General features: G+C 40.8%; 2 protein-coding genes across 4 annotated transcripts; both read right to left on the bottom strand.

Annotated features, from left to right (window-relative positions):
- Positions 1–2,542: 2,542 nt before the first annotated feature.
- Positions 2,543–4,806, bottom strand: LOC310868315 (trypsin-2-like; the record flags this gene model as incomplete). Its single annotated transcript, XM_083778690.1, has 6 exons — positions 2,543–2,590; positions 3,056–3,157; positions 3,565–3,701; positions 4,084–4,349; positions 4,463–4,616; positions 4,767–4,806. 6 exons carry the CDS (start codon positions 4,804–4,806, stop codon positions 2,543–2,545), a joined length of 747 nt encoding a protein of 248 aa, XP_083634816.1.
- Positions 4,807–6,569: 1,763 nt separating this feature from the next.
- Positions 6,570–18,459, bottom strand: lipea (lipase, hormone-sensitive a). 3 transcript variants are annotated; one of them, XM_083765943.1, is made up of 11 exons: positions 18,325–18,459; positions 16,618–16,873; positions 16,212–16,496; positions 15,614–15,704; positions 15,045–15,190; positions 14,361–14,546; positions 12,020–12,172; positions 11,390–11,534; positions 10,818–11,045; positions 8,814–9,220; positions 6,570–8,145 (listed from the first exon to the last, which is right to left on the bottom strand). In XM_083765943.1, the coding sequence occupies exons 1-11, from the start codon at positions 18,330–18,332 to the stop codon at positions 7,924–7,926; spliced, it is 2,127 nt and encodes a 708-aa protein (XP_083622069.1). In that variant the 5' UTR covers positions 18,333–18,459; the 3' UTR covers positions 6,570–7,923. The 3 variants fall into 3 exon arrangements, with proteins under 3 accessions (XP_083622069.1, XP_083622071.1, XP_083622070.1); XM_083765945.1 differs by lacking the exon at positions 18,325–18,459 and adding an exon at positions 17,811–17,938 and having other exon boundaries at positions 16,618–16,867; XM_083765944.1 differs by lacking the exon at positions 18,325–18,459 and adding an exon at positions 17,811–17,849.
- Between the last annotated feature and the right edge of the window lie 1,326 nt (positions 18,460–19,785).

Genomic DNA, 19,785 nt, shown 5'->3' with positions numbered 1-19,785 from the left:
GCGCCATCTTCTGACAGCTGGTGTGATGTGATAATGTGGTGCCTCCAGGCGGTTAAGGGAAAGGTATAGGTACCAAAACATTCTGGGCACTAGGAAAAACTGGGCACCTTGGAAGTGTGCGGCTGTGCGTAGTGATAGAGCCTGTAGAGGGACCCCCTGGCCCTGGGGACCCCCACATAGTAGGCTAACTCAGCCATTTCTCAATCTCAACCATGCATTCCTGGGGGTCTGGATGTTCTGGGGACCCCCCATTTTTGATGTGCTCATTTACTACAGGCATCCCTTCCCAGTTGTGGACAAAGGAGCCTACACTCAACCCCAGTAGGCCTACATGAGACAAAGTAAGTAGCCTGCTGTCTCCTGGTCAAATATTACTCATAATAATATTACTACTAGTGTGTACAGTTACACATTTATTTTAATATCAATGCATTGCTGTGCTAAAAAAAATCACAAAAAATGCAAAGATCTTCTAGAAATTATAAAAAGATGAATAGATCTACAATCTTGTGAGCTTGCACATCTGCTATTCTTTCTTTTTAAATTTTTATCCCACGATTTTGTAACCCAGTTTTCTTTTCACCCAGTGCCAGTGCTATTCTAACTATATTTAAAGGCTTCATGTTGTTCATTCATAATGTACTTTTTCCCTTCCTAGAAATGTAGTGAAGCCAAAAGTACAATATTTGTCTTTGAAATGTGAAAGTTACAACAAGTATACATTGGAGGATAGTTGTCTCACAAATAAATGGGAGTTAGTATCAGTGTAAGCTTGATTGATTGATTGATTGATTAGTTTATTAAAAAATAATTCAAAAGGATAAATACACAAGAAAGCCATAGACCAGCTAGTAGCTTATACAATTTATTGATTGCTTGTCAATATCCAAAATGAGGAGTAACATTGTTGATATAATCTAGATAGAATAATTAGATAGGACAGGAGTATTGGGTTTCTTCCCACAATGACCTTAGTGCGAGGCCATAGTAGACTTGATCCAGTCAGTGAATTTGCAAACCTGTGAAAGAGACCAATGTTTCACTTCACTCATTTGTCTTCACATCAATAGTGGATGAACGATTAATAAGAACTTAAAACTATAAAACTCATACCCTCCAACAATCTTATCATCAAAACCAAGGGCCACTGCACAAGTGCCCAGGTGAGAGAGATATAAATGCAAGTTGTAGAGATCAACAGAGCAAGGGAATTAAAATGTAATAAGTGATCATCAACATCTCAAACTAAACTCAGTTTTCTACTATTTTCAATTGATACTGTATGATCGTATACAATTTGTACAGTCTACACACACACACACACACACACACACACACACACACACACACACACACACACACACACACACACACACACACACACACACACACACACACACACACACACACACACACACACACACACACACACACTTTTGTCTAACATAAGTTTGATAACACCATTGGTAGCAACCAGTAAGAGAAAAGTTAAGAGCATAATTTTGACACTGAGCCAGACATTGACAGTGGGGTGTCAGCAGTCTACAGAGAACGTATATTGTCATCATCATGACCTGACATGAACATCTGACACTGCCGCTGAGGGAAAAGTAAACTAAAACTAGTGTCCAACTTGTCAAATCTGGGAACAAAGATAACTGAGACAGGTGCAAACAGTGCAAAAATATACTATAGAAATTACAGGTGGGAATGCCATTTTGAATACTGTAAGTAAGTAAGTAAAATATGTTGTTCTGTTAGTAACAACCAGAAAAGCAAACAACAGACAATTTTAATTATATTACTCAAAGTACATGCAGGAAAAACATAAAATCAACAACAGGATAAAAATATCAACAAATAAGGCTTGACATTTATAAAAGCTATTCTATAAAAATGAGTTAGAGATTTAAAATGTGGAACCGACTCAGCGAGCCTGATTTCCAGGGGCAGTGCATTCCATAGGGTGGGGGCCCTAAAGGCAAAAGCCATGCGACCAGTCGAGTTCAGGGGCCCCTTTGGTAGGGCTAGGAGTGCCTTATTAGAGGATCTCAGACTGCGGGCTGGTATGTAGGGGGGCAGTAGGTCTGAGATATAAGGTGGCGCAAGACCTAGGCTGGCTTTGAATGTGGTGAGTAAAATGTTGAAATTAATTTGAAATTCAACTGGCAGCCAGTGCAGGGAAGCTAAGATGGGTGTGATGTGATCATACATTCTTGAACCAGTTAAGAGACGGGCAGCAGCATTTTGAAATGGAGACTGTGGATAGATTTCTTTGAGAGGCAGGTGTAGAGATAGTTACAGTAGTCTAGGAAGGAGAAGATGAAGGCATGAACTACTTTAGTCAGAGTAGAGACTAATGTGGTGGCAACAGGAGGATCATTGTTTCACAAAGAAATTAGAGTCTGTATCAGTGTTGCTCATATAATTTATTGTTTGCCTGCCATCATCCAAAATGAGGAGTAATACATTGTTGATAGAATGTAGATAGAATGAGTAGACAGGACAGGAGTAGGTGAGCAGATGGGTTCCTAGAATGACCTTAGTTAGCGGCCATAGTAGAGGTGATCCAGTCAGTGAAATTGCAGACCTGTGAAAGATACACAAATGTTTCACTTCAGTAAGATAAGATATACTGTGTGCATATACAGAATAGCTATATGGACAGGAAACTAATTTATCTTTACATTAACAGTGGATAATGATCTATAAGAACTATAAGTAAGGATGCATTTCCAGACCCCTTCTATTACAAATTGATTGGGATAAAAATGGTAGATTACCTAACATAACAACATTACAAAACACAATTAACCAATTAAGCCCTACTTTATACTTTATCTATTTGAAAATAGTCAATCTAAAATCTCAAAAATGCATAAAGTACTTTTGGTAGTAAATCTTGATGCCAATATACCTTTGTACTGTTACTTATGTATATTTTGGAATGTCAGGACTCCCACCACTGGCGATATCCACCTTGGACTATATTTTTCCCCAAATATTGAACACATCATGTTTCATCATCTTTATAGCAGTAGAAATAATAACAAACCTTGGCATAGACACCAGGTAGGTTTTGCTTATCACAGCCCCACCACCAAGACGCCACTCCTTGGAGTTCACCGTTGCACACAAGAGGACCACCAGAATCTGACTAATGGGAAAAGTCAAACTGTTACAAAACAAAATCTACTGTACAACAGAAATGTTGATCACAAATACTACTCTACCACTTAAAGGCCTCAATTTGTGATCTGAACATAAACAAAACATTTTATTGTCTCCAAACTCTCCACCAGAAAAGGCCCGTCCGTCCGTATGTCCGTCCGTTTATGTGTCCATCCTTCCGTATGTCCTCCATCTAGGAACAGCTAAACTCTGGCACCATTGGATTGATTGGCGTGAAACTTTGCACGCACACTCCCAATTGACCTGATAGTAGCGCTATAACAGGCTACTTCACGTTTTTCTCTAGAACTGTAGGTCGCACAATCACAATAATGTTTTACAGTAGAGTAGGTTTGCAAGTTGAAGCTTATTCTACAGTCCTTTTTCCTGTACCTCACAGAAATCCTTTCCTCCCTCCGGAAGCCCAGCACATAACATGGCATCAGTGATTCTGTTGGGGTAGGACTTCTTACAGTCCTGGTGGGACAGGGTGGGCACATCCAGACAATTCAGGTTCTGACGACTGCCAGCTAGAGGAGAAGAGAGAGGTTTTTCTGTATATTTCTCACATATTAATCGATTTTCCTTTCAGAACAATCTAGATTCTAGCTCCTCTGCATAATACGTATACGTTTTTTAATTAGAGGATCTACGGTAGTTTCTATTGTGTTAATTAAAACAATTCTTAACCACATGAATCTCATTGTCCTCAAGCTCACAAAGTAAGATCAGCTATTTTCAGCTAAGAGATTTGGTGTTAGAGGAAAAATAATGGCCAAGTAAAGAGCTGTGGTCAATGTATTTTAAGTTTTTGATATTTTTCGTACAGTTTATTTTAAACATTTCATTGGAGTTTTATTATTTACTATATTAAATAGCCAACTTTATGACCTTATTTTGGATAGTACTTACCAGTACTGTTACTTTGGGTTTGTCCCCAGCCAGAGACCAGGCACTCAGTACCATCAGGGGCACAGCTGGTGGGCAGGGCCATAGGCTGGACAAACTCATTGAGCTGCGCTGGCTCTGCAAGTTTGACCAGCATGATGTCGTTGTTGATTTTGAAGCGGTCAAACTTTGGGTGGCGGATTTGAGCAGCTGCCTTAATGAACTGCTCAGGGCCATCCTTCTTCTGAAGGTTGTGCTCACCCAAACGCACTTCAATCACATGCTTGTGCCTGATATATATGGAACAGAGGAAGAGAGAGAGATAGAGAGATAAAAGAGTGAATATTTCAAATGAGCTGAAATTGAGAAATAGATTGGCCGACTTTATTCAATTCTAACTCACTTGTAGCAATGTGCACCAGTAAGAACCCAGTTCTCACTGATCAGCGTCCCCCCACAGAAATGCCAGTCGCCGTAGCGGAGAGACACCTGCCAAGGGGCAGAGTGTGCCTCGCACTCGTACCCTCCGATGATCTTACCATCAAAACCAAGGGCCACTACAGGTGAGAGATAGAAATGCAAGTTGTAGTGAGGGAATTAAAGTGTAATGAGTGATCAACAACTACATTATACACACACACACACACACACACACACACACACACACACACACACACACACACACACACACGTTTTGTTAGACTCACCATTAGTAGCCACCAGTAAGAGAAAAACTAAGAGCATCATTTTGACACTGGGCCAGACGTCGACAGTTGTGTATCAGCTGCATGTCTGTTGAGAACTTATATACTCTGTCATTATCGTGACGTCATGAACACTGACACTGAGGGAAGAACAAACTGTGCGGGCACTTTATGAAAGTGTCAAAATGGTCAAATCTGGGAACAAAGATAACCGAGACAGGTGCAAACAGTGCAAATATGACAGGTGGGAATGTCATTTTGAATACTGTACATGTGAAAGTTGTAGAGATGGTCATTTAGCTATAACATAACATTTTTATTTTTTTAAATGTTGTTCAAAATATACTGTTATAATATATTATATATAATAAATATGTTTTGGTTGTTCTATCACTGACAACCAGCAAAGAAAGAATAAGTAAGACAAAAAAGTAAGTAAAGTAATAAGCAAAGTAAGACACTTGCATATACAGTGGTACTCATCCAAACAAAAACACAAAGTGCTTGATTGAGGAAAAACTAAAATATTTGTGACAGGATAAAAATGTGAACAAATAAGGCTTGACATGTATAAAAGTACATTTAAAGAAGCTGTCTGGTACTCTCACAGGCTTGAAAAACCTAGGTTAATAACTCTACACAATGTAGTAATTAGGAGTAATATATGTACTGTTCTCGTTGTTTTACTTACTATAGCACCTATTACTAAATGTTAAAAATATGTTATGTAACTAAAGTTCTATGAATTCTGGATTCCTGCCAGTGTTATATAACCATCCATTCTCTTCGGATCAAATAGTAATCTCAGCAAGGCAGATGGCTTCTTGGTTAGAGTGGGTGACAATATTATCACACGAAAAGATGAAATTACCTACCTAGGTTCCATCCTGGAGGCTAATCTTTCCGGTGATAAAATGGCCACCAACGTAATCCAAAAAGTTAATCAAAGAACAAGATTCCTTTACAGGATCTCCTCACTGGTCAACAAAAACACCTTGAAGACCTTAACAGAAGCCCTCGTACAAGGTTTCTTTGACTATGCATGCACCTCTTGGTACAGCACCTCAAAGGCCCTTAAAACAAGGCTCCAGACCTCCCAAAACAAACTGGTCAGGCTCCTACTTGGCCTCACCCCCCAAACCCACCTCACCCCTGCCCACTTTGACAGGCTGGAATGGCTTAGGGTCGACGACAGAGTACAGCATCTTGCAATGGGTCTGGTCCACAAGATTCGATACACCACCAAGATACCCATGTACCTGTCTAAATACTTCCTTAATGTTAACGAAGTCCACACCCACAACACCAGAGTGCAACAAACCCTGTACAACCCAGATTCGGTAGAGGAGATCTTGAAAAAACAGAAGGAGGTGGCCGCACAGGCGCACACACCAATAGCCAGAGTGCCAATATTTTATTAGGACAAAAACGAATCCAACGTTTCGGCGGTTAATCAGGGAGTGAAGGCACAAACAAGGGACTAAATTATTTTCGCTCCTATGCCACCAAAATGTGGAACGCCCTACCAACAGTCATTAAGACATGTGAATCCCTTGACTCCTTCAAAACCGCTCTCAAAGGGCACCTACGGACGTCTGCAATTCAAAACTGGCCCCCGTAAAATCTGAATCCCCCCACCCCCCCTTTTCCCCTCACTGTATGTTTCTTTTCCCTTTTTGCTTCCTTTATTCCTGTTCTGTTCTTTGACTATATAGAAGTGTCTATTTGTACGTCTCTAAATGTTTTGATGAATAGAACATGGTGGACCCTCTTGTAAACAAGTGTAATGCTTAATTGGGTCGTCCACTCACAGTTAACATTCTTTGTATTGAATTTGTGTTTGAAATGTACTGTAATTCTGCAAACTGTTAATAAATATTTCAATCAATCAAAACCATTAAAGGTTCTATGAATTCTGGATTCCTGCCAGTGGCAGCTTACTGCCCACTGCTTATGAACTGACTCTGATGTCAGAATCTACAAGCTCATAGCGCGGCACAAAGTGATGCAATATGAGCACTAGTTTTGAATAGCCAAAGTATACAGTAGGCCTACAGTATCAATGCTTGAAATGTTTGTGACTATGTCTAATTTTGCTGGGGACCCCTGGTGTTCATTCTAGCATAATGCCATTTCTGTTCTAAATAAAAACGTAGGTGTGTCACAAGGGTCCGGCAGTAACCAGAGGCGGTCCAATACGTTTTCTATAAGAGAGAATGGCCAGATTAGCCTTTCGGACTTCTCCATAGACTCTTGACAGTCCCGTAATATCAGTACTGTTTATTGCAATATGTTAATTTCTACTTCCCTCTTTTCTCAATACACCATTATATGCCATTTTCTTTAGAGTGTATACGGTGTACCCGAAACAAAATATTATATATTTATTTGGTTCATTATAAACATTAATTGGCTATATTTAGTACAAACCTTATAATTAGTACTATAAAAGATGAGCTCAAAACAAAAATATATGGAATGTTTAAATTTTAGATTTAATACTTCAATTTAAATATTTCACTTTGGTAATATTACAGGCAACGTGAGACAAGGTTTTCATTATCCACAAAGCCATACAGTACAGGTGCAGTCAAGGCACAAAGCTGCTCCATCAACTCAATTATCAGTTAATGCAAAAAGGCTGGTTCTTGTGCGTCGTCTCTTCTGTCTCTTAGAGCGTAGTTTCAGACAGATAGTAAACACAGTAACATTTAAAAAAATATTTATCTACCTATAAAACACCTTAATGTAATATTTTCTATTTTATTCAGTGACGGAGACCTCCGTCTGGGCCCTTAAACTGTGATGTTTCTGCAGTAGTAAATTCGAATCATTTGATGAATAGTAGGCAAATTCTCTCACAAATTCAGTATGCGTAGAAATGATTTCCCTTATAATACATTCACTTATAAGCCATTTTCTTAAGCTTCATGCTTTGTTGCAGTTATTGCTTTCAGTACTTCCCTGATTTGAACTATTTCTTTGCATAAATTTAGAACTTTTCTTGTTTTCATGGCTTTTTTTTTTACTTAAAAACTCCCTTTTTTCTGAGGGTTTCACCCAGGGCCACCCCCAATATGCCCACCCCTAACCTTAACCTCAGCAAAACTATACCTAAACCCGATGAACCGGTCTTCAGATTAATCCTTTCTATCTTTAGTTAATTGTAGAGAAAGGGGGAAGAGTCCCGTTTCTGAAAGACCTGTCTTATTCGCTCTAGACAGATATTTGAAGCCTCCTCTGTCTCCTTGGCAAGGCTTGATAGGCTGAGGAAGCCATGTGGGAGGTCCTCTAGCACTGTCAAGGTCACAGGCTGGCCCATATCGCGCAGCTTCTTGGCAAACATCACAGAGTCGTCCAGCAACGCATCGAGTGCAGAGGCCTGTGTTATCAGAGTGAGTAAATAACATGTCATGAGAAAGTTAGCCGCCATAAATACACACCTTACAGACACAGGCAAAATATTATGACATCATGTTACAGGTACTTAAGGAGTAGTTCAGTTATTATTACTTTCTATCAATTACACACCTCATGAAAAGTTTACTTCATGGACATTTTAGTTTTTTTCTTATATATCCATTTAAAATAAAACTGTACATTTATGAGTTAAAAAGCTGTACGTGGACACACATTTTAAGGTGCATTCACATGGGGAGCGATGCAATTCAATATTAATATTGATGTGATGGGAGGTACATAATTATACTACATCAAAAGACTGTTTCTGTTTGCCAGAGCATTTGACAGCTTACACAAATAAATGTAAATACACTCTCTGGCCTAGACAAGTGCAAAAGTAACAATTCTTAAGCCTATTCAAAGCCATGGCTCATGGCTTTGAACTAGATACTATTGGAGCATGGCTCACACATTATAATATAAAATAACAAATAATAATCAATGTTGAACAATGCTATGCCATATTTCATAGACAATGCAATCAATAAATCATCCCGTTTCCCTAGACCTAGAGTGATCATGTATGACAGATAAATAAACATAATCTGCCATAGCAGTAATTTTCCTCAGCCCCCTTCCCTCTCTCACCACTATGTGAATAGGTGGCAGGCCTCTTAGAAGGTTATCAGGAGCCAGCAGGGGTGACACAAATGGATTCTTCACAATGGGGCAGGCAACAGGATTAACACAAGCCAGACATTCAGAGCGAAGGGGCTCAAAGTCTTCTGGGTAATCCCAGTGGTCTGCTGAGTTTGTCAAGGATGTGTGGGGAGATATTGTGGACCTCTGGTGGGCGTCATTGTCTGGTGACCTCCTGGGCGTTGATGATGATGAGGATGACCCCCATCCCCCTGTAGTTCTATTGGGGTCCATGAAGGACTGAATCCAGTTGGAGGCCGTGCTGCTGAGGTCACTCAGCAGCACGGCCGTGTCGCTGCTCAGGGCACTCAGGGTGTTCACACATAACCTGGGCTGCACCGTCTGACATTCCGTACCTGGGAGAGGGTGATGATGTTGGGTGGAGATTTCGGGGATGGGTGGAAAGGGGGTATTGGTTACTTGACTCACAATGTTTTTTCAACACAACTGTTAGGGATTTTGGGTTGGGGATATTGGTGTAACAAAACAAGACAGCACGAGTACTTAAATGTATTTAATTTGATTTCACATAATGATGAATCTAGTGTATTTGACAATCAAGCCTGTATTATGGTTTGGTCTGCATAAATTGAGTTAGTATTTTATCTGCTAGCCCAGTGCCACACTGGCACCAAATTGGTCTGCTATAAGATAACGCCATTTGAATTCTCCTTTGTTTATTGTCAGTGTCACTCTCCAAGAATGTGGCAAATGGATGCTTGCCAAGAGCCAGGCTTAGAGAAAACAGTCTTCTAATGTGTGCAATGGCAGTAACCACCATGAGCTTGCCAGTAAGCTGCTCTCCACAATTATGAAAAACACACCACAATTTAAAGTCACATGCCTCTGGTCTTGAAGACATCAATTTAGTACTGGCTTCTCACCTTACTACTTCTTCACATCTATTACCTGATACTGAACCCTTCATTTAAAAAAAGATCACACTCGTGTGAAGTGAGGGGCGCCTCACTCCTTTAAACAAACATTGTACTTTAAACCAACATTAGAAGTCCATAGACTTGGCTGCCATATGACATAATCAGGGCCCCTCAAAAACATAATGCCTTGTTCAAATGGAACTGAAGTAAATAGCAATAATATGGGTGTTCTTCTATCTTTGAATATGGGCAGTGATGCAATAGAGCACCGAAGTCCTGACGTCCCTGTCGGTAGACACCCCACCCCCTGACAGAAAGGCAGAGATGATCGGTTTATTTTTCAAACACAGTTTGAAAAGCGATCTAAAATGGGGATTTCAATGCAACTAAAAAAAATACATGAACCTGTGTACTGGCGCCCTCTACTGAAAGTGACGTCAGACTTCGGTACTCTATAGGTACTAAGCATAACCAACTAAAATAATCTCCCAGCCAAACTGGAGGCATCACAGAGGAATCAAACCAATCTCCACGGTGGTGTGCAGGAACTTGACCCCTATGTCAGCCGGTTGTCCCACCATTTCCCCGTTTAATGACACTAAAGGTGTTTGCACATAGGACACGTTTTTCGGGACGAATATCGGAGCAAATGTCGGAGCACGGAAAAAAAGAATCGACCTCACATAATGTCAATCACGTTTGCACACTGCCGCCGAATATTGCGTCCGTATTTTATCTGATTTCGCAGCTGTGAATACCTTAAATAAATTATCAATAGTAGTCAGGTGTAAAGGAGCAACTTCGCATGAAGTTCAAGTTCAAGTCCGTTGCTCTCCCCTTGTCCCCCATATATGGGGACTAGGTTGGTGGAGGGTGTGTAGAGCCCAGGATCACATTAGATGATTGACACAGGGGTGAAAAATGGGTTACAAAATCGTGGGATAAAAAAATATTATATATATATATTATTATAAAATATTTAAAAAAAAATAGTAGCAGTGGTTTGAATATGCCTTTGACAACTCAGATTGTTTTGAATTACCTGTTGTAGAAAACAAAATCTCTGTTCACATACCTGTGTAAGCATTGAGGCACTTTGCTAAAACACCGAGAGGCAACAGTGGGTCAATTAACGTCAACAGGCGGGAAGGCGAGGCATCAGTGGTGAGTAAGGTAGCAGGGTAGGCAGCCATGATTCCATCAGGGACTCGTACACCGCTGGCTATAGCCTTCATGGACACAGTGATGCAGAGGTTCCCCCCGGCACTGTCCCCTGCCAGACAGACTCGCTGTGCAGTGGAGCCTAGGGAACATGGACAGATCTCTCTGTGTTAACATACCTGTTGGACAGTGCTCCCAAGCACATGATCAGGGACAAATCAACGTGAAAGCAGGAAACGAGTAAATCCCCTTTACAAATGACTATGAACCAGTTGGCAAACCAGTTAGAAAACACAAAAACTAGAAAAATCAAAGATGGTATTTATAGAGCATTGGCCATTGATAATCATCCTGTACATCTCTGCAATGTTGACACGCACGCACAACACACACACACACACACACACACACACACAAACACACACACACACACAGAGCACCATTTTGCCTGGCTAGTGGCTCCTTCACAGTAGCAATATCACTGACCCAGGAGATGGCAGTTCTTGAGCGCCCAGCAGTAGGCGTACATGCATTCCTCCAGGGCTCTGGGGAATGGGGCTTCTGGTGACAGAGAGTAGTCCACTGACAGGATGGGCATACCCAGATCCTTAGACCAAGTTCTCAGGTAATTCTGAGAACAGGAGGGATGAGGAATAGAAGAAAACATCAGGTGAGACAGGAATCAAAGGAGCAATATAGTTGATGATGCGGTGGGCAGCCAACAAAGACTTTACAACAGCTATCCACCACTGTGACTGCGAGGTCACGTTTGCATGCAGGTTAAAATATGACATTAGTTACAAAGATATATCAAGGTTCAAGATTGTGTTTAATTGTTTATTGTTGTTTATCTTATGTACAGGTAGTAAAACATATCTGCTTACTATTGGTGTACATGCAATTCATGGTACCACTTGAATGAAAAACCTCTGAGGAGACTGTATATCTCTGCAAAGCTTAATTAACTTAATTAACAAGCGGTCTCTAACCAGACACACCCTCCCCTGAATAACATTTAGTTACAGTATGTAACTAAATGTTATGTTATGTATGTCCGATTAAATTACTGTGAACACCAATATTCATGCATGTTTTATGGGATAATGCATAGCAGACCTCATGGGATTTTGAGGTCTGGGCCACAAATCCCCCTCCATGGAAGTGAACGAGCAGCCAGGGAGACCGAGGCAGTCTCTGTTGTCTATGGACCCGGGATATGGAGATGGGTGGAGGCTCGGTGCGTGAGAGGAGCAATATCTCCTCGCTGTCCTAAAAGTAAAGAAATGTATAACTGAAGTAATTAAATAAATGGAGAAAGACTGTAAACATCTGGCGTTGGTACAGTATGATTCAAGATATTTTTGGAGGTCATAACTACAGAAGAGATAAAAGTACAGTACAATAACAATTCTAAACACTTTTCCTGCCTACTGTAGGGTGTGTTCACACTGTCTGCCATTTATGAAGAAAAAGCACTGTCTCAAGCGCTTTTTGAATTGAATTTTGAATTTGAACAACTTTTCTCACACAATTTAGAGTTTATTTGTATCAGGGATCTTGTACAGTATACATTAATCTCAAGCAAAGAGAAAAGATGCTTTCTACCAGCTTTAGCTACTAGCGAATTTCCATTTGAAGTGTCGAAACAAACATCAAAAATCAAACAAATCATATCCACTACACTACAGCAATAACCTATCATACTGTACCTACCAGTGGCGGCTGGAATGTTCCACAGGCCCTAAGGCAAGATTGATAGCCCGGGCCCAACACCACTTTATGATTAGGCTACTGTTGTCTTAATTGGTATTCCTTTCATGCGACTTCACTCACCTCCAGTCCATGTGGATGGAGCTGTTGTGTTTGTATTCCACCTTTACTCCATCTATCTTGGCCTCTTTTGCCTGTGGTAATTTTATGTCTTGTTTTGACCTTGAGGGCTAACAACTGTATACAGCCACAGCGGACAGACCGGAGCAAATACATCTACTCTAACGTGCAGCCAGTAAGCAGCCCACTCTATTTCCTGCCTGCGACGTGAAGGGCCCTTCACAATAAAGCGTCTCCCTTTAACTACCAATGAACTGCATTTTACACTGCTTATTATTGATAGGAAATGGTCTTAGTCGCGGTAACTTAACAGCGTGTTTGTGGGAGGGAGAGCCAGAGAGAGAGAGTGAGAGAGAGAGAGAATACCCCCCCCCCCCCCCATAGATCCATAACGATAGAATTTGTGACATACACTGAAAGGATTTACTTTCTTGATGTAACAATCTTCAAGGGCCCAAACTTTAACACAAATGGGAAACTAGACTTAAAAGTATTCTTTAAAGAAACAGACACCCACGCCCTATTACACAAAACGTCATTCCACCCGACACACTCCTACACAGGGATAGTCAAATCACAACTACTAAGATTCCATAGGATTTGCACGCAAAGAAGTGATTTCAAAATAGCTTGTAAAACACTATTTAAGGCCCTCAGACTAAGAGGATACACTAGGACATTCCTCCGGAAAGCTCAAAGTACCTTCTTAGAAATAAGAGTGCAGGATCCAGGTCCCAAATTGGCCCTGATAACCAGTTATTCAACACAGAGCACACTAGCAAACAACAGAATAAAAAGGAATTTTGAGAACCGAACGGATGATCTTTTAAAAGATTATAAAATTATATCGGCCTACAGAAAAAACAAAAACCTTAAAGATTATCTAGTACACAGCAAGCTAAAAGAAATCAACACACCAGCACGCCAGGGACCAGAATACTTCAAACCCAAACAATTAGTCAAAAATAGAACTACAAAACGCGTGTTAGAGATTAAACAACAAATAACAACCAGAACCAGCAACTGCATTTACTTAATCACATGTGAAAAATGTGGTTTACAATATGTCGGAGAAACGGGTAAAACAATAGGTACAAGGCTGGGACAACACAGATACAATATTAACAATGGAAAAAAGACAACCACAAGGTTTGTGCAACATTTCATGGCTCACAGCATTGAAGCTCTAAAATGCGCTGGACTTCAACACAATCCCAACTGGACAGTAGGACAAAGACGTTTTAATGAAAAACAGTGGATTAAGAACCTCAACACGGATTTTCCTGGAGGCTTAAACATGCCTAAAATCAGATCTTGAACACAACAAAAACTTAAACTCAGGATTAAACTGGAGAAATCTAAAAATGATTGGATCAGACTTCCTTCGGATACATGGCGAATGCATTTATTCCTTGCATTGTGCACCCCCCCCCCCCCCCCCCCCCCCCGAGGCAACCGCCTCTACTGCCTCTCCTATATCTCAGTGCCTGGTACCTACCTAAACTAACATCCAAGCAGACATAAAAAAGGGAGGACAATGTGAACATGCCTGTTGTTAAATCTTGTTTTCAAGTTCCTGACCACATCCCTGCACATACAGCAATCTGTAAACATAATTGGTGCTCACCTGTCCTTCCCTGAGGTCGAAGGAGATCAGGCGCATGTGGACCGGCCCAGGGCCCGAGTGGGCAACAGGAGGAGATACAGTAGTGGACAGACTGGGGTCTGAGGCCAGGGGGAGACGTAGAGGCACAGGAGGCACCGAGATCGTCACGTTCACCTGCACCGTGTTAGATGCTATTCTGTTGAAGCCCTGTGGGAGGACCAACCAGATGGAGAAAACGTGTGTACGTGTTGGTGGTTGACGGTGGGTGTTGGGCGGCAGGGTAGTGAAAAAGCATGAAGACACTTTGACACTTGACAGTGACCAGAAATGGTTACAGGAATAAGCCACCACACTGGATTAGTAGCAACAAAGGCATAACTGTGACATTATTAGGTCTTCCTACCTGATCATTAAAAAATTGTTTATTCTACCATCTTTACTTCTTGTTGGTGTTGTCAGGAAAGAAAACATGATAATAATATTTAATAACTTACGGTAATAATTTATTAAAGAACATTTAATATTATTAACATAATTTCTTTTGCAGACATTTCTCCAATAATGGTCACATGGCGTCCATTTTTCTTTTACGTCATATGTGCCACAAACCTCTTTAACCAAAATTCCATAACAGACTTTTATTCTCAGTTTTCAATAAATCACAAGTAAATCAAAAGATGGGGTATGTCTCTTAGCCTCACCTACCGATATTAGGCCAGATTCTGTGAGGTTCCAGAAGGTCTTCCAGAACTGCATGTCCAGATTCTGGGTTATGCGCTCAAACTCTAAACCCCTCTGCTCTGGGTCAAGGACATACTTCCCTGATGTGAGGAGTGAGAGAGCTGCCATGCCTTGAACAGAGCAGAACAAAACCAATCATAACACCCTTTGACAGCAGAGAAACTAAAGCACAGCAGAAAAGAAAACTCAATTATATACTCCAGACACCTCTGAAAGAGCAGAACATCTAAGCGGTATGACATAAACATAGAATTATAATTTACAATGTAAGCATTTAGCAGACAGAATGAACATTTAGATTTATTCAGCAATGTTTACGCAAACAGAATAGGAAGTAATCAATCAGTGGGGGGTAGGGCTGGAAAAAGTCAAAACGTATGATATTATGATATCCAAACTCTCAAACAATATCTAGTCTCTTTATCACAATCTTGATATAACTAGACCAATGCTCTTTGGGCTTCAGCCTATCCTCATGATAACATGAGGATAGGCTGTCTCTCCTGTCTGGAAAGTGGAAAGACTTACTGTACCTAGCCCAGATTTCTGTTTTCCATAAGACTCTCCATATGCGACCATGCTTATGACGACAGTCTGGAGAAATGGACGAAGAGTGGGAGTGAACTGTCAAGAGAAATGAAAAGATATTAATTTAGTACATCGTTTTAAAATCCATGAGTAATTATTAACTTTAATCTTCAGTCAACACTATTATAGACTAGAATATTTAATAATAGCCTAGTGAATGAACCTCATATATGACTTTTCCTACATTTATGAATACAGACTCACAGCATTTTGGAATTGAACTATACAATTGCACCATCTCAACAATGTATAATAGTCTATAAAATTATAAATTATGCTGCTGCTGCTTAACATTTAACTGACAGACATTGCCATCCTTAGAGACCCATGCTCTCACTTGTGGTTAAAGGTGGGGGGGGGCATACAGAGGAGCGGCCATGGGGTCACCAAAAGATTCAGATATCTTTACGATTTTGTCCTGAGGGTGGCACTAGAGGCTACTACATCATGGGGTACCTCAATGGTTAAGGGCTCATCCACCGTGCTCAGCAAGTGCACTTAGGGAGTTTCCATAATAAATTACATGATCTGGTGACATCTCACCTGAAAGCCCAAACAGCGGCCATAGAAACAGGCCTTGTGCATTGAGGTGTACTCCTGTACAAAGCGCTGACTCAGTGCTCCATCTTGGAGGGTGTACAGCTGGCCACGTTCATTGTCATTGAGCAAGCGCTGGGCGAGGTAGAGGAGGGCCCGCAGCTGGCATAGAGCTTTGCAGTAGGCTTCCATCTCGGCTGCGTTGTGCTCTGCCCTGAAGAACGCACCATGACAGTTGGAAATGATGTAGCGACCTTTGTGGATGATGTGCATTAGGCAAGAGAGCAAAACCTGTTGACGATAGACAGAGAGTGACAGATAAAAGATTAAAGTTACAAAGTTTGAGAACATCATCTCATACACCCAGTCAAGCAGAGAGAGAGAACATTGCATCTAGTGCATATACTTATACCTTGACCAAAGTGCGGTAGCCATTCCCTGGTGTTTGTGCATCAAAGTCATAGTGGTGATAGACTGTTGTGAACCCGGCAACCACTGGTACCAGAGCGCGACCATGCTCCTGGATCTGTCTCATAGACGCCACCAACCTCTTTGCAACATTGCTGTACAGCAAGTCATCAGGCCCATAAAGGGTAGCGATGGTTTCGTCACACACGCTGTCCAAGGTTTCAAACACTACCTTGAAATCCATAGCTGAGGAACTGGAACTTTTTTTTTTTTGAAGAAGAAGAAATGGTACAATGGACAATTCAGGTAAGAAAATCTGCACAGCACAAGCAACAAAAATAAAAAATAAACAAAAACAAGACAAACAGTACAAACAATACAACTGGGGGAGAATTATAAGGCATTAGACAGGGATACACATTCCACATTCCAAATAATCAGCTCAATCAGACAGGCCCCATGACATCACCTGCTACTAGCCTTATTTTTCTTTGATATCTTCTTATCTATCTGTTAGTTCTGTTCAAAGGTTGAAGTTTCCTGCATAGTCAGACTCAGGAAGCCTACTTGTCTTGCCCTAATAGGAGCATGTTTATGGTTGCATAGGAGTTTAGTTAATTACTCAGTCAGTAATCTATAGATTAAAAGTCTCAGTGTCTCACTGCCAAAAAGTCATGGATTCCCAAGACAGCAAACTTTATATTGAACATTGCAGAGCACTTTTCTACTAAGTACTATAATTGTATAACTGTATACCTTTCTGTACAACTACAGCTATGCGATTTAATTTAAAATAGGCTAATAATCACTGCATCATGTGGTCAAAGTGCTGCAGAATGCAGATCTGTCATCAAGTGTCAACAAAACCGGGGAGTGCGGTGATGCGCAGACCTGTGTTGTCTGTCATAGAGAGATGAAGAGTAGAGATGTGGCCTAGTTGTGGGAATTCCTCTACAATAGGTAGTAAGTACCGGTATCCTCTCTTACATAAAGTAAAAAACTAACCAAAAGATCTAAATGTAGAATAAAATACACGACCATATGCTTCCCATTTAAATAAGTTAAAGTGTCGCGAGATGAAGACTTTAGTTTTAGGGCAACTACCGGTATTAAGAAAGAAAAGAAAGGAAACTTCCCACCAAAGCCAAATTAAACAAGCTTGCGCAGCAACAGCAACACAAGGCGACGTTTTGTTACCTTATTCACGGAAGTCACGCTCTCCTCTCTCATATTTTGGTATCAGCGGCATTTATATTAGTCCGTTTTCAGTTACGTAACGTAACAGACATCAGATATGTAGTGTACAACCCCTTTAACAACCCCAATCGACCCAAACAGCTGATAGGCCCACATGATGACGTTAGCGACAACTGCCTGCGTTGCGATATCAGCTTTCATTTCATTTAATCGCCTCGTAATGTTAATTTACAGTTGTAAATGCTATTGTATGTGTGGCAACGCTTTTCTTGGCAGGATATTCATGCCTTCATAGTAAATTGTGTTTAATAAAATAGTGTACTTTCGTTCGCAGAACAACTTTACACACGAACGAACACAAGTACACGAATATTCGAGCAATGGCATTCCGCGATCATAGTCTAAGTACTCAGCAATGAATGGTGTGTATCGCCACATTCGCCAGAAGCACTGAATATGGTTGGTTAGAAACTTAGCGCTGTAGATAATTATATAACTTCAAAATTCGACTTACCAGTCCATCACCTACCACCACTACCAAGGCTACCGTCGCATCCTCCTCTACTCCCCTACTGACAGTTTCGTTTCCGACGTAGCCCACTGGATCCTGGGTATGCTTGTCATGTGAGCAAAGAGCGCTGTGCTGCGCTGTAGGCTTGGGCAAAAAAATTATCAACAGGTAGTTTCCCGACACCCCACCCCTCTATGCACCCTCCCCACACCCCACGGGCGCGTGCGGTATTCTCCCGTAATCTCTCTCTAGTCAAAATAATGCATGTGACTTTGTGACGTGAAATCCTGTCCACCACACCAATGCAATGTCAATGGAATGGATCGACACTTGACAGAAGGCAACCTTTAGTTGGAGAATTTTGCATTAACTAGCTAATACAATGCAACTACCTGTACATTTATTTATCTGTGATCATAATGATCAATAAATGATCATAATGATGGCTGCATGGCCTGCATGTGTGTGTGTGTGTGTGTGTGTGTGTGTGTGTGTGTGTGTGTGTGTGTGTGTGTGTGTGTGTGACTGTGTGTGTGTGTGTGTGTGTGTGTGTGTGTGTGTGTGTGTGTGTGTGGAGGCAGTGAGTGAGTTTTGAATGATTTTGATTGAAATATTATTCATATATAACAGTTTGCAGAATTACAGTACATTTCAAGCACAACTCAATACAAAGACTGTTAACTGTGAGTGGACGACCCAATAAAGCATTACACTTGTTTACAAGAGGGTCCACCTTGTTCAATTCATCAAAACATTTAGAGATGTACAAATAGACACTTCTATATAGCCAATACAGGGCCAGTTTCGAATTGCAGACGTCCGTAGGTGCCCTTTGAGAGCGGTTTTGAAGGAGTCAAGGGATTTGCATGTCTTAATGACTGTTGGTAGGGCGTTCCACATTTTGGTGGCATAGGAGCGAAAATAATAGTACCTCATCTAGAAAATATATTGCTGAGTTGCTAAAAAGATGGGTGCCTTTAGAAAGACATTTGAATTAAGGTCTAATTGAACCTACACTATATTGATTCAGTGTTGGAAACTAAAGTAAATTATTACTTAAATAGTATTATTTTTTTCCAGTAACTATAATATAACTAATTACTTTACAATTTGAGTAATAATATTACTAATATGTTACTATTTTACAAAAGTAACTTAGTTTTACCATAAGTTTATTAATGGTAGACTGGGTTGGGATGGAGTTGCTTTGCAGGTTGCTGATCCGGTCTAATGGTAGACTGGGTTCAGTGGGTTGGGATGGAGTTGCTTTGCAGGCAGCTGATCCAGTCTAGCTATAGACCCAGTGGATACGGAAACGATGCGCACTTGTCTGTACATGTGAATTATCGGATGCAGAAGGGCAGGCCTTAAATCTTTAGGAACGAACTGGGTATGTTACGTATAGTGTGACACTTTAGGGGACAAAATATGCAATTACTGGGGACGAGAAAAAAAAGTAAAGTA

Source organism: Protomyctophum parallelum, assembly GCF_964188405.1.
Source record: "Protomyctophum parallelum genome assembly, chromosome: 1".
Taxonomy (NCBI): Eukaryota; Metazoa; Chordata; class Actinopteri; order Myctophiformes; family Myctophidae; genus Protomyctophum; species Protomyctophum parallelum.
Note: the sequence above shows the minus strand (reverse complement) of the source record. Positions and strands in the feature narration are given on the sequence as shown.